Consider the following 15937-nt stretch of genomic DNA (forward strand, 5'->3'; position numbering starts at 1 on the left):
CTGCCTTCTGCTATGGAATGATGAAGCAAAGAAATCCCCTGCCAGATGGTAGCCCCTTGACCTTGGACTTTCTAGCCTTCAGAACTGTAAGAAATAAATCTCCGTTCCTTGTAAATTGCCCAGTCTCAGGTATTCTGTTATATCAGCATAAAATGAACTAAGATTATCAGAGCACTGGGATTTTCTAGTTTCAGAGATTTACAACTGACTGGACTGTCAGTATGTTTCCTTTGGCTAGTTCAGAGACTTGTTTGCTTTTAAGTCAAATGTTATTCATTCCAAAGTAATACTTCATGTAATTTAAACTGTTTAATCAAATAGTATTGGGGGAGACCCCACCCCCGATATTTAACGTGGGTTCTTTTCTATTTCCCTAAGTGTCTTGGCTGGTTTGAGAAATAAAGGGAAAGGGTACAAAAGAGAGAAATTTTAAAGCTGGATGTCCGAGGGAGACATCACATGTCGGCACGTTCCGTGATGCTCCCTGAGCCGTAAAACCAGCAAGTTTTTATTAGTGATTTTCAAAAGGGGAGGGAGTGTACAAATAGGGTGTGGGTCACAGAGATCACATGCTTCACAAGGTAACAAAATATCAGAAGCAAATGGAGGCAGGGTGAGATCACAGGAACACAGGATGGGGCAAAATTTATATTGCTAATGAAGTTTCAGGCACGCATTGTCATTGACAATATCTTATCAGGAGACAGGGTTTGAGAGCAGACAACCTGTCTGACCAAAATTTATTAGGCGGGAATTTCCTCATCCTAATAAGCCTGGGAGCGCTACAGGAGACCGGGGCCTTATTTCATCCCTTCTGCTTCGACAGTAAAAGACAGCTGCCTCCAAGGGGGCCATTCATAGACCTCCCCTCAAGAGTGCATTCTCTTTCTCAGGGATGTTCCTTGCTGAGAAAAAGAATTCAGCGATATTTCTCCTATTTGCTTTTGAAAGAAGAGAAATATGGCTCTGTTCCACCTGGCTTGCCGGCAGTCAGAGTCCAAGGCCATCTCTCTTGTTCTCTGAACATTGCTGTTCTTTTTCCAAGGTGCCCAGATTTCATATTGTTCAAGCCCACATGCTCTACAATTAATTTGTGGAGTTAATGCAATCATCACAGGGTCCTGAGGCGACGTACATCCTCCTCAGCTTATGAAGATGACGGGATTAAGAGATTAAAGACAGGCATAGGAAATCACAAGGGTATTGATTGGGGAAGTGATAAGTGTCCATGCAATCTTCATAATTTATGTTCAGAGATTGCTATAAAGACAGGCATAAGAAATTATAAAAGTATTAATTTGGGAAACTAATAAATGTCCATGAAATCTTCACAATTTATGTTCTTCTGCCATGGCTTCAGCTAGTCCCTCCGTTCAGGGTCCCTGACTTCCCGCAACAGAATAGTACCAAAGGATTTTTTTTTCTTGACCCAAGTGAGCTCACAATGAAAGGCTAATTTTTAAAAATTGTGGTTTGAGACCCCAGTTACCCTGTATATTCTCTGCACCCCTCTCCCCCATCAAGATTTCTGTGAGGAAACTCTTAATTTTTTCATCTGGAAAGTAACTGCTTATTTTATTATTATTATTATTATTATTAATTATTATTATTGTTTTGAGACAGAGTCTCGCTCTGTCACCCAGGCTGGAGTGCAGTGGTGCAATCTCAGCTCACTGCAAGCTCCGCCTCCCAGGTTCATGCTATTCTTCTGCCTCAGCCTCCTAAGTAGCTGAGACTATAGGCACCCACCACCATGCCTGGCTAATTTTTTGTATTTTTAGTAGAGACAGGTTTTCACCATGTTAGCCAGGATGATCTTGATCTCCTGACCTTGTGATCCACCCGCCTCAGCCTCCCAAAGTGCTGGGATTACAGGCATGAGCCACCATGCCTGGCCGTAACGTTTATTTTAAAATCATGTTTCTTGCCTTTCTTTCTTTCCCTCCTTCCCTCCTTCCTTCCCTCCCTTTCTCCCTTCCTCCCTTTCTCCCTCCCTCCCTCCCTCCCTCCCTCCCTTCCTTCCTCCCTTCCTCCCTTCCTTCCTGGTTTTTTGAAAGAGGGTCTAGCTGTGTTGCCCATGCTGGTTTTGGACTTAAGGATTCCTCCCACCTTGGCCTCCCAAAGTGCTAGGATTACAGGCATGAGCCCCCCCTGCCCAGCCTTATATTGCCTTTTTTGATTCCATAATGGACATTACTTATTTAAGGGGAAATTTTTTTTTCCTTCCACTCTTCTAAGGTCCAGGGTCCCTGTAACAGAAGGTTAATAATAATAATAATAATAACATTGCCGGGCACAGTGGCTCACGCCTGTACTCCCAGCACTTTGGGAGACTGAGGCAGGTGGATCACCTGAGGTCAGGAGTTTGAGACCAGCCTGACCAACATGGAGAAACCCTGTCTCTACTAAAAATACAAAATTACCCAGGCCTGGTGGCACATGCCTGTAATCCCAGCTACTCAAGAGGCTGAGGCGGGAGAATCGCTTGAACCTGGCAGGCAGAAGGTTCAGGTGGAAAAAAACAAGCAGAAGTTTATTACCATGTATATGTTCTATATACATAGGAGATACCCAGCGAAATGAAAATCTCAAAGAAGTGGTTTTGGATTCAGGCTTAAATACCATGTTCAGCTAAATCAAAGAAAGAAAGATATGGGGGAACTGAGCTATGGGATAGTGACCAAGAAAAGTATAATAAATAAAGTCAAGGTTTGTTATGCAGGTTTGTGTCTGTGCTTTCTCCATTGTTAGCATTCTCTTGTGATTGAGAGACATTTTTCTCTTTCTTGTATAGAAAGGGTCTCACTTGTGGCCAGGCGCGGTGGCTCATGCCTGTAATCCCAGCACTTTGAGAGGCTGTGGCGAGCAGATCATGAGGTCAGGAGTTCAAGACCAGCCTGAGCAACATGCTGAAACCCTGTCTCTACTAAAAACAAAAAAAATTATCCGGGTGTGGTGGCATGTACCTGTAATCCCAGCTACTCAGGAGACTGAGGCAGGAGAATCGCTTGAACTGGGAGGCAGAGGTTGCAATGAGCAGAGATCAAGCCACTGCACTCCAGCCTGGGTGACAGAGAGAGACCCCATCTTAAAAAAAAAAAAAAAAAAAAAAAAAAAAGATCTCACCTGAAATGGAGATTTCCTTTATTGATGAACATTTCTCTTACAAAAGGGTGACTTCTGCTGTCTTTTCAGAGATTCCCCTGTGTCTACTGTTTTTCAAAATGATCCTTAGCCAAAAAGGTGTACTTTGAGGTAGCATATTCTGGTCTCCTACAACTATTCAACTGAGGACAGAGTAGGTAAGATTTTAGTTGTTTTACTACCCTTGTCTCCATCCTTCCTATGTAGCCATATTATAATAATTTTTGCTGAATTAGTAGTTAATATTAGCATAAGTATTACTTTTGCATCAAATAGTAGTGGCCTATGATTTATTTTGTATTTTTAAAGTAGTTAATAAGAGCCTGAGGTTTTTTCATTTGCTTAATTTTTTTTGTTTTTGTTTTTGTTTTTTGAGATGGAGTCTTGCTCTGTTGCCCAGGATGGAGTGCAGTGGTGTGACCTCAGCTCACTGCAACCTCAATGTCCCGGGTTCAAGCGATTCTGCAGCCTAAGCCTCCCTGGTAGCTGGGACTACAGGTGTGTGCCACCATACCCAGCTAATTTTTGTATTTTTAGTAAAGATGGGGTTTCACCATGTTGGTCAGGCTGGTCTTTAACTCCTGACCTCAAGTGATCCATGCACCTCAGCCTCCCAAAGTGCTGGGATTACAGGTGTGAGCCACCATGCCTGGCTGAATATTGTTTTAAACTTTGGAAATATCTTAATCTGCTACATAAACTAATGAATTGTTTAGCCCCAGGGAAAAAAGCATCAGCCCCCCTTAAACTGGTGGGAACAGTTGTAAAATGGACCATTTAGGAAATGCCATTGCAAATAATAATAGAATTCAGAATGTGCAGTTCTATTGTATTTCTTTTCCAACTGGGCAAAATAGTTACATATTTTTCAGGAATCTGGAACTTAGTTTGGCCATATGTTGTTTGTTCAGCTCCTGTGGCAAAAATAATTATTTGTTGGATTATTGGATATTTTCATAGACTTTACCACCTCCCTTCCAAACTTTCTTAGGCCTCTGTGCATAAGGCATAATATTTTTACATTTTTATTTATTTATTTATTATTTTTGAAACAGAGTCTTGCTCTGTCGCCCAGGCTGGAGTGCAGTGGTGCGATCTTGGCTCACTGCAAGCTCTGCCTCCCGCGTTCACACCATTCTCCTGCCTCAGCCTCCCAAGTAACTGGGACTACAGGCGCCCGCCACCACGCCCAGCTAATTTTTTGTATTTTCAGTAGAGACGGTGTTTCACCATGTTAGCCAGGGTGGTCTTGATCTCCTGACCTCGTGATCTACCCGCCTCAGCCTCCCAAAGTGCCGGGATTACAGGTGTGAGCCACTGCACCCGGTCCTTTAATTTTTTATTTTGTAGAGATGGGGTCTTGCTATGTTGCCCAGGCTGATGGCAAACTCCTAGCCTCAAGTGATCCTCTTGCCTCAGCTTCCCAAAGTGTTGGGATGACAGGCGTGAGTGGCCAAGGCACAGTATTAACACCTCTAAAGAATGGCTGCAGGTGGACTGTATCATCTTACCATTATTCTTATGACACACCACAGCTTTCCATTAGAAAATATTTTAAGTATTTACTTTGGAAAAGCACTGTATCATACCTGAAAAGCTAATTCCGCTACTACCCAGTTGTTTACTGTGTAATCTTTGTGGAGTAGGTTCTCCTAGTCCATGGATCAGTGATTGTGAGGGTGAGAGGAGTCCTTTGGCAGTGTCCACAGATGAAGCCAAAGGGAAATCTTTCTTGCTGTAGCGACCTGTGCCGTTTCTCCTCTGTACTCTGGCAAAGTCCTTTTCTCTGACACCTTGGAGGCGAATGGAAAGGAAAGCATTTCACTTTTTCCTTAGTCTGTTCTCCCTAATCCCTCCCTCCTCCAATATTTACTGTGTTCCAAAAGGGTCTCTAAAATCAGTTCATAAGGATGGGTCAGGATGAAGAGAACATTAAATCATTAAGTGTTCCTGTACTTTGCAACCATTCTGAAGTATTAAAATGAGTCCTTCCTTGTAGGTTTAGAGGGTTAAGGCACAGATCTGAGCTACAAATATTTGTCTTACTTTTGTTGGGGAGGTGCGAATCCCTCTAAGAGCCCGAGTTGCTTTTTGAGTACACAAATTCCTCGCCTGCAGAATTTCCTTCCCATCTCCCCGCCTGTTCCAAATACAGACTTTGCGTGCTCAGCATTCTGGGTCTCCCTCAGGTTCAGTCCCTGGATGGAAATAAGGAAGGCCTGGCCAGTCTCTGGTGGCAGGTGCAGCCTAGCACAGGGAGGAGAAGTGTTCTCCTCTTCCCAGGTAATACCTGTCTGTCTGGGGGAAGGAAAAATGGCTTCCCTACACCCTTCTAAATTATTTGTCTAGGCCACCAATTAAATGAACATAAGACAGATTAACAGGAGGAAAAAAAATCTTAATTACATGTCTATGCATGGGAGTCTCACAAAAATATGAGACTCAAAGAAGCACCAGAGGAACCTTATATAGCATCCTCAGCTGCAGAAAGGAACAGGGGATTGGGGCTTCTGGAGGAGGGGTAGAGATAAATTATGGGAGGATGGGGGAGGAAACATGGTGAATAAAGTTTGCCTTTTTATGTAGATAAAAGTCTTTCATGTAATAAAATTTATCTAGGAGCAGCTCTTTTCCTGATACAAACTCCTTTATTACTAATGTAAATTTCCTTTATATATTCAATGTAAATTTATCTTACAAAATGGCAGCTTTTCAGGGCTACTCCTTGTCTAGTTTTTCAAAGTAATCAGCTTGAAATAATTAATATGCCAACGAGGCATATTTTAGGGTGGCATATTCTGGTGCTCTGCAGTCATTTTTGGGGTGCTGTGTCCTGGCCTCAAGATCTGTAAATCTGGTAGGCAGGCGGGCGAGCGGGCGGAATTGGAGCTGGCGCTGCAGGCCCATGGGTGAGGGCGCCTCTGGGACAGGCCTGTCCATGTAGCTCTGTGCATCCTCCACTGTGCCACCCACACTGTGCTGGAACAGATTGCACCCGTTTCCCCCAGGAGCCTGTTCACTGTTGAGTACGTGGATGTTATGCTAGGTCAGTAACCTGAGAAAAACACAGTGATGTTTTGGAACCAGAGTACCCATGGTCTTCTCACCTCATACTCTCCCTGCAACCTCTTGCTTTCCTTTCTCCTCCAAATAAGATAATTGTGCTGAGAGATGTTAGCTATTTCAATGAACATAATTTCTGGATCTCTGCAGGATGTGTTATCTCATCAGTTTATTTATATGTGATCCAGAATGCTAAGCGTTTTTTTTTTGTTTTGTTTTGTTTTTTTTTTTTTTGGAGACGGAGTCTTGCTCTGTCACCCAGGCTGGAGTGCAGTGGTGCTATCTCGGCTCACTGCAAGCTCCGCCTCCCAGGTTCATGCCATTCTCCTGCCTCAGCCTCCTGAGTAGCTGGGACTACAGGCGCCCGCCACCTCGCCCGGCTAGTTTTTTGTATTTTTTAGTAGAGACGGGGTTTCACCATGTTAGCCAGGATGGTCTCGATCTCCTGACCTCATGATCCGCCCGTCTCGGCCTCCCAAAGTGCTGGGATTACAGGCTTGAGCCACCGCGCCCGGCCAATTGCTGAGCGTATTTTGTTAACTGTTTTAGATATAATATAGTAAATGTAGTTTTGAATTTTCACTAAGAATATCCTTTTTATTCTGACCTGGCTGCTGCCTTTTGTTCATAAAAGTATGTTATGTTCCCATTAAAATGGTTGATGGTTTTGTTTTTTGTTTTCCAGTTATGAAAAACCTCCTCCTGGGCTTATCAAGGTTAGTGTGAAGTTTGTACTCTTGGTTATTCCACTAGACATACTTATAGACTCAATAACTTGTTATGAAAAATGGTTGCATGACATTTAAGTACCCTTTTATGAAAAGTCTGTTTCTTTCCTGCAGATGACTGAGGGGTCATAATTTTTAGTGTTGTCACAAACCTCTGCCTTTGTGGAAATTTCATCAGCCATGTTTCCCTTCCCTGAGGAACTAATGCAGGCCCACATGGGTTCCTTGGCCATGGCCCCCTTCTCTCTGACTGGAGGCAGCATCTTTAAGCTCAGCTGCCTTCTTTTCTTGAGCCTTGCTTGGCTCAGGCCCTCAGTCCATCATGTGTTGGTTTCTTGAGTATCAGCAGCTCAGAGAGCAGTAAACTCCGAAGAGACCCGACAGCTCATCCAGTCCAGCTCCCCAGTGCAGGTATCCTTCCTGGAGCTCCCTGGCCACAGCACCGGGGTGTGTGCGCACGGGGGAGACTTAGAGTGCCAGGCCACAGCAAAGAAAACTTGCTGTTTCATAACTCTCAATGAAGAAAGATTCTTTGCCAAGCACAGTGGCACATGCCTATAATCCCAGCACTTTGGGAGGCTGAGGCAGGTGGACCACCTGAGGTCAAGAGTTCAAAATCAGCCTGGGCAACATAGCAAAACACTGTCTCTATTAAAAATACAAAAAAAAAAAAAAATTAGCTGGACGTGGTAGTACACATCTGTAATTCCAGCTACTCAGGAGTCTAAAGCACAAGAATCTCTTGAACCTGGGAGATGGAGGTTGCAGTGGGCCGACATTGCACTGCTACACTCCAGCCTGGATGACAGAGCAAGACTCTGTCTCCAAAAACCATCCTTCTATTGAAGTTTAATATTCATGGAAACTTGAAAAAAATTACAGCATGCTTGTGACTGTAAAACAAGACAGAGGCCTTCAGGATATAATAAGCTATTCTAGCCTAACATGCCCTGTTATTCCAGGAAGCCTGGTTTACTTTAATTCATATATCTTGCTTCATTCCACATTTTGAGGTAGTGAAACCTTTTTTAAAAAAACCTTAGAATTGGCTGGGCGCGGTGGCTCAAGCCTGTAATCCCAGCACTTTGGGAGGCCGAGACGGGTGGATCACGAGGTCAGGAGATCGAGACCATCCTGGCTAACATGGTGAAACCCCATCTCTACTAAAATAAAAAAATACAAAAAACTAGCCGGGCGAGGTGGCGGGCGCCTGTAGTCCCAGCTACTTGGGAGGCTGAGGCAGGAGAATGGCGTAAACCCAGGAGGCGGAGCTTACAGTGAGCTGAGATCCGGCCACTGCATTCCAGCCCGGGCGACAGAGCGAGACTCCGTCTCAAAAAAAAAAAAAACCTTAGAATCTAATTTACATCAAAATTTGGAGCTCACCAGTCATTGCTGTATAAGGACAGATTTTTTCTGCTTCACCAGTAACTTCTCTAAGAACAGCTACATTGTTTTTGGTATAGTTCTTCTGGTACATTTGTTTCCTGTTTTTTTGATCTAGTGTAACTGTCTTTCTTTCTAGTTTTGAGGGGTAATTAAGATGACCTTGGCACCCACAGCCCAGGAAAAAGCCAGGTGAGGGTGACTCCAAGGGAAGCAGGAGAGAATCCCAGCGCTCTCTTGCCATGCTGTTTACACCTTGTTCCCTTTGTTTAGGAAGATGAGGCTAAGCCAGAAGATTGCGTACCAGGTGTACCAGGCAATGAACACACCAGGGAATTTCTGGCTCATGCACCAACTAAAGGACTTTGGATGCCACTGGGGAAAGAAGTCAGAGTTATGCAGTGTGAGTGTGGGAGAGTTTCCCTAATCCATGCAACTTACACGCCGCAATTTACAAAGCATGTTTACTTCTTTTGTTTAACTTGTTCTCACCACAGCCCTCTTATAGCCACCGCATGTTCTCCCTCTTCTAGATGAGGAAACAGATGTGTGCATGTCAGTAAGTAGTCCCAGGGAAGACGCAGAGCAAAGCTTTGACTGTAGAGTTCCTGATTCCAAATCCAGCAGTCTTTACTTAGGACTGTCACTGCCTTGGGAGTAAACTCTTTGGTATTATTCCTGTAATAGAAAGGACTTTCTGTGGTGGAAATGCCATGGGAGTGAGGGATGCATTAGAGGACGGGTCTTTTTGGGTCTTGCCTCTGTTGGGTGCTCTCTATCAGTGGTGCTTTGTCCATGTAACTGAGAGAAGCTACCATGGGAGGATGGGTCTACACAGGTAGAAATCTCTGTGCACATGCCCTGCCCCTCCAAAGCAGTTAACACATTCGAGAGGGTATGAAATCACTCTTCCTTTGGGAGGCTGAGGCGGGTGGATCATGAGGTCAGGAGATCGAGACCATCCTGGGCAACATGATGAAACCCCGTCTCTACCAAAAATACAAAAATTAGCTGGGCATGGTGGCACGTGACTGTAATCCCAGCTACTCAGGAGGCTGAGGCAGGAGAATCGCTTGAACCAGGGAGTCAGAGGTTGCAGTGAATTGAGATCACACCACTGCACTCCAGCCTGGAGACAGAGTGAGACTCCGTCTTGAAGAAAAAAAAAAAATCACTCTTCCAAAGAGTTGAGCTTTTTAAGTTGGTTGTTTTGATGTTTATCTCCACATCTTAACCTCATAGTTGCATTGTTGCTCCATGATTTTTCAGGTTTGGCCATTTTCTGTTGCCTCTGTCCAGTGGAAGATGAGTATGTAGTTCTATCTTCTGCTCTCACCACACATGTGTACCCTTCTATATCTCATTTTCCCAGTAATTATTATATCATAAACTTAGTAACATAAGTCTTTGGTATTTACTATGATTATGACCAGAGGTGAGCTGTATCTTGCGAAATGTGTCTGCTGAAAATGTGTCCTGTATTTATCGTTTTTCAGCTTTTGTTATTATTATTATTGTTTTTGTTTTCATGTACTGATCTCTAATTCAACCTCAACATTTTTCCAAGCTTCACCCTTAAGACCTTCAATGCATATACTTGAGATGTTCTGTCAATTTCATCTTACTGAAGGTGGCTACTCCCATGCTTATCATCCAGGCATCTCCCTTGACCAATATATGATGGACTGAATGTTTGGGTTCTCCCCATAATTCGAATGATGAAGCCCTCATCTCTAATGTGATGACATTTGGAGATGGGGCCTTGTGAATTAATTAAGGTTAAATGAGATCACGAGGTTAGGGCCCTCATGACATGATTGGTGCCCTTTCAAAGAAGAAGTACTAGAGATCACTCTGTCTCAGGCAGGCCCAGGCTCATATACGCATTCTCGCTCTCACTCTCACTCTGTCCTGTCCTACCCCCACCCCCTTGTGCCTTGTGAAGAAAAAGTAAGAGGGCTGCCATCTCAAGTTAGGAAGAAAGCTCTCACCACAGATGTACCTTGCTGGGACGTGGAACTCAGATTCCAACCCTCCAGAGCTGAGAGAATCAATTTCTGTTGTTTAGGCCACCTGGCACACAGCACTGTTATTATGTCAGCCCAAGTTGAATAAGACACCATCATTCTGCAGGTTCCTTTAGCTTCTCTCTTGTGTTGAATCACCCATTTTCCTGTATCTGGAATGTTCTTTGTTACTATATTCTGTTCTTATGGTATAATGAATCCTAGGGCAATTTCCTTCCAAATGGGTTTATAGGAGGTAGATTTTTTTTTTTTTTTTTTTTTTTTTTTGAGACAGAGTCTTGCTCTGTTGCCCAGCCTGGAGTGCTGTAGTACCATCTTGGTTCACTGCAGCCTCGACCTCCTAGACTCAAGTGATCATCCCATTTCTCATCCTCCCAAGTAGCTAGTACTACAGGCATGCACCACCACGCCTAATTTTTTTTTTTTTTTTTTTTTTTGAGACGGAGTTTCACTGTTGTCACCCAGGCTGGAGTGCAATGGTGCAATCTCGGTTCCCTTCATCCTCCGCCTCCCGGGTTAAAGCAATTCTCCTGTCTCAGCCTCCCGAGTAGCTGGGACTACCAGTGTGCGCCACCACACCTAGCTAATTTTTGTATTTTTTGTAGAAACGGGGTTTCACCATGTTGCCCAGGCTGGTCTCAAACTCCTGGGCTCAAGCAATCCACCCACCTCAGCCTCCCAAAGTGCTGGGATTACAGGCATGAGCCACCATGTCCGGCCCCTGGAATTTTCATTTTACGTTTTTTAATTTGCCAGGATATCAAATTCTAAGTTAAAAGTTAGCTTCCTTTAGATTTTGAAGGCATTGCTTCATTTTCTTGATTTTCTAGAATAGCTATTGGGAAGTCCAAAGTAATTCCAATTTTTGATCTTTTCGTAAGGCCTTTATTGTTGCTTTGTTTTTTATTTTTCTTCTCTGGAAGTTTATAGCATCTTCTCATTCCTGGTGTTCTAAAATTTCACAATGGTGAGCCCTTTCAATCTGGAATGCAGGTCTCAATTTTACGAATTTTAAAAATTCTTTGCTCACCTCTGTGTCTGCAGTTGTATTCTTCAGATAGGTACTATCCTTACAGCAGTTAGCCCTATTCAGGGTAGCAGGGACTACACAAGGGTGTTCTTTTTAGGGATCAGCAATTATTAATTAGGGTCATTTTAGAGAGTGGCTGCCACAGTATTCTTGTTTTTTAGTGAGAGATGAAAAGTTGATTGGTAGCCCTAAGTGCCTGAGTAGGGCTTGTTGATCCCCCATTGCAGGGTGATTTTCCAGGTAATTGGTTGGGGAACATCTGAGTTCAGTTATCTATTGGTTTTTCTTCTTTGGGTGGCTTGTATTTTCCCAGAGAAGGTTCACACATGGAAGGGAAAGCCATGCTGTGAGTGTTCTGGGAGCTGAATGGAGGGAGTCTGGGAAATCTGTCATTGGTTTTCCATTCATTCGTATGATCCTCTGTGTCTGTTGCAACAACTTCCTTGAGATCCACCTGACGTCTCCGTGGCCAGAGACCTTCTGTTATACGTTTTCCACATACTAAACAAACTTCTGCCCAGACCAAGGAGAACTGCCTATGGACATTTAACCAATCCTCCTTATTTTAACTGCCCCTTCACCTCCAGAGGTATCTAGTGCTGCCAATTGCTGAGCTTTGGAGGTTCTGCAAGTAGAAACTGAGTCAGTTCTCAGATTCTACCCTCTGCTGCCTTAGACTTCACTTTTCTGGGATCTGCTTTTCTTTTATTCATCTATCTGCATTATAACATCCCACATTTTTTTGTATGTGACTCTTTTATGGTTTCCCAGTCCTTCTGTGTTTATGGCTTCTTAAAAAAAGTTTTCAGCTACTCGGGAGGCTGAGGCAGGAAAATGGCGTGAACCCGGGAGGCGGAGCTTGCAGTGAGCTGAGATCCGGCCACTGCACTCCAGCCTGGGCGACAGAGCGAGACTCCATCTCAAAAAAAAAAAAAAAAGTTTTTTGTGGTTTATTTTGGATGCCCTCAAAATCACCCTTAAATAAATGTGTAATGCAGTGACGTTTAGTAACTACCAAGTGTGTGCAACCATCATCATAAATAAGTGTTAGAACATTTTCATCCCTACCCCCCACCTTAAGATCTCTCAACCCATTTCCAGTTCATACCCATTGATAGCCCTAGGCAACAATTAATCTACTCTCTCAGTGAATTTGGCTTTTCTGGACATATATAAGTGATCTGACTCTTTTCATTTAGCATGTTTTTGAGGTCCAGCAATGGCATCATTTATTATTTCCTTATTCTGCTTATCTTTGGTCTGGGTTACTCCTTTTCCTGATTTTTATGATAAAAACCTAGATTATTGATTGAGACCTTTCTTCTATTATAAGAATTAGAAGCTATAAATTTTCTTTTAACCACTACTTTATCGGCATTGTGTAAATTTTGATATGTTGTGTTTTCTTTGCTTGTTTGTTTGTTTTTTTGAGACGGAGTTTCGCCCTTGTTGCCCAGGCTGGAGTACAATGGCACGATCTCGGCTCACCGCAAGCTCCGCCTCCCAGGTTCAAGCGATTCTCCTGCCTCAGCATTCCCAAGTAGCTGGGATTACAGGCATGGACCACTATGCCTGGCTAATTTTGTATTTTTAGTAGAGACAAGGTTTCTACATGTTGGTCAGTCTGGTCTCGAACTCCCAACCTCAGGTGATCCGCCCACCTCAGCCTTCCAAAGTGCTGGGATTACAGGCATGAGCCACCGCGCCTGCCTGTTGTCTTTTAATTTTCTAACATCCCCTTTGACTCATGGATTGGTTACACGTGTGTTATTCAGTCTCTACATATTGGATGCTTCAAATTTCCTTATATTGTTGCTTTGTAATTTGAGTCCATCCTAGTTGGAGAATATACTTTGTATGGTTTAAATCCTTTTAATTATATTAATTCTTGTTTTATGGCCTAATATAGGGTCTCTGGATAATGTTCCATGTTGACTTCAAAAAGTGTTTACTCTATTGTTGGGTGGTAGAGTGTTTCATAAATATGTTAGGTTCAGTTGATTTATATTGTTGCTTAAGTCTTGTAATTCATTGCTGATCTTCTCTCTAGTTGTTGTATCCATTATTGAATGGAAAGTATTGAAATCTCTATTATTGTTACATTGTTCTTTTTTTTTTTTTTTTTTTTTTTGAGATGGAGTCTTGCTCTGTTGCCCAGGATAGAGTGCAGTGGTGTGATCTGCACTCACTGCAAGCTCTGCCTGGCGGGTTCATCCCATTTTCCTGCCTCAGCCTCTGAGTAGCTGGGACTACAGGCACCCACCACCACGTCTGGCTAATTTTTTGTGTGTACTTTTTTTTTTTTTTTTTTTTTTTTTGAGGTGGAGTCTCGCTCTGTCGCCCGGACTGGAGTGCAGTGGCCAGATCTCAGCTCACTGCAAGCTCCGCCTCCCGGGTTTACGCCATTCTCCTGCCTCAGCCTCCCGAGTAGCTGGGACTACAGGCGCCCGCCACCTCGCCCGGCTAGTTTTTGTATTTTTAGTAGAGACAGGGTTTCACCGTGTTAGCCAGGATGGTCTCGATCTCCTGACCTCGTGATCCGCCCGTCTCGGCCTCCCAAAGTGCTGGGATTACAGGCTTGAGCCACCGCGCCCGGCTGTGTGTACTTTTAATAGAGACAGGGTTTCATCGTGTTAGCCAGGATGGGTCTCCATCTCCTCAACTCGTGATCCGTGGGACTCATCCTCCCAAAGTCCTGGGATTACAGGTGTGAGCCACCATAACCGGCCTATTGTTACATTGTTCTGTTTTCCCCTTCAATTCTGTCAGTTTGCGTCTTAACTATCTGGCCCTCTTTTGCTAGGTTACATACATACTTATAAATGTTGTATCTTCTTGATGGATTGACCCTTTTATCAATACAAAATGTCCTTCTTTGTCTCTCTTAACAGTTTTTGTCTTATGGTGTATTTTGTCTGAAATTATTGGAGCAGCTTTAGTTCCCTTTGGGTAACTGCATCATATATTCCCATTCCATCCTTTTACTGCCAACCTAATTGTGTCTTTAAATCTACAGTGTGTCACTTATATCTGGTGCTTGGATAGCATTTTTCCTTTTTTTTTTTTTTTTTTTTTTTGAGACAGGGCCTCTCTGCTGCCCAGAGTGGAGTGCAGTGGCACAATCACAGCGCACTACAGCCTGGACCTCCCAGGCTCAAGCAATCCTCCCACCTCAGCCTTCTGAGTAGCTGGAACCACAGGCACCGGCCACCATGCCTGGCTAATTTTAAAAAAATTTTTGTAGAGACGGGATCTCACCTTGTTGCCTAGGCTATTTGCAAACTCCTGGGCTCAAGCAGTCCTCCTGCCTTGACCTCCCAAAGTGTTAGGATTACAGGCATGAGCCACTGCACCTGGCGGATAACATTTTTATACATTCTATAAATCTCTGCCTTTTGACTGAAGTGTTTAATCCATTTGCATATAATGTAATTACTGTTAAGGTAATTACAAACCTATGCACACGTTTTTGATTTTACCAATTTTAGTGTTAATTAGAAAAGTGGTTCTCCCACTTTGATATTTCTACAAATAAGCAGTAAATATTTTAAAATTCAGGTTATGTGTCTGTATCAGGCCCAACCCAGAATTACTGAATATCCAGTATTTGAATATCCAAAATACTGAATACTGGATATTCAATATTTCTGGGTTGGGTCCTATACCCTGCTTTTCTAACAACCTTCCTCATATTGTTGAATTTGCTGGTCCACGGACCACACTTTGAATAGCTGGGATCATCTTTCCATAATAAAAGGACTTTGAGCAGAAATGGTATCTTCTGGATATCTATACATCAATCCTTGTTCCATGGCATTTCACATCCTTTCAGCTTTGCCATAAAGGCAGATATTAGTTTGAAAGAGTGTAGTCCTTCTTCCCCAAACTTTAAATGGTGAGGGAGATAAGGATAGGGATACCTCACAGGCTATCAATAGAAATCCACAAACTTAGGCCTGGCACGGTGGCTCACACCTGTAATCCCAGCACTTTGGAAGGCTGAGGCGGGCTGATCACAAGGTCAGGAGTTCGAGACCAGCCTGGCCAACATGACGAAACCCTGTCTCTACCAAAAATATAAAAAATTAGCCGGGTGTGGTGGCATGCATCTATAATCCCAGCTACTCAGGAGGCTGAGGCAGGAGAATTGCTTGAACCCAGGAGGAGGAGATTGCAGTGAGCCGAGATCGCGCCACTACACTCCAGCCTGGGCAACAGAGCAAGACTCCGTCTCAAAAAATTAAAAAAAAGAAAAAAAAAATCCACAAACTTTATTCCTGCATTCAATCCTCAAATAAAAATAAAAAGGGAAAAACTTTTCTTGCCCTGTCACTATGTGTGTTCTGTAGTTGCCAGCATAGAGCAAAACTTGGCTGAACTTACTTAAATCCCTCTTCATGCTTCCTGGCCAAGTTGCTTAGAATTGCTTAATACTCAAACACAGGGTCTTATTCACCATTCCCATACGATGTCCTGATTTACACCACATCCAGTTGGTGCTGAGAGAATATGCACAGGTGAGAGAAGTAACAAGGATCTCATCCATTCTTGCTTTGCTC

At 43.4% G+C, this 15937-nt stretch overlaps 1 protein-coding gene across 1 annotated transcript in view; it reads left to right on the forward strand.

Annotated features, from left to right (window-relative positions):
* LOC104678218 (RP9 pre-mRNA splicing factor) overlaps nucleotides 1-15937 on the forward strand; it is a 29870-nt gene that overhangs the window by 8398 nt on the left and 5535 nt on the right. Inside the window, 2 exon segments of the mRNA XM_030922215.1 lie at nucleotides 6893-6923; nucleotides 8595-8724. Coding sequence (XP_030778075.1) covers nucleotides 6893-6923; nucleotides 8595-8724 — 161 coding nt within the window.

The sequence above is a fragment of the Rhinopithecus roxellana genome, chromosome 18 (genome assembly GCF_007565055.1).
Source record: "Rhinopithecus roxellana isolate Shanxi Qingling chromosome 18, ASM756505v1, whole genome shotgun sequence".
Classification (NCBI taxonomy): domain Eukaryota; kingdom Metazoa; phylum Chordata; class Mammalia; order Primates; family Cercopithecidae; genus Rhinopithecus; species Rhinopithecus roxellana.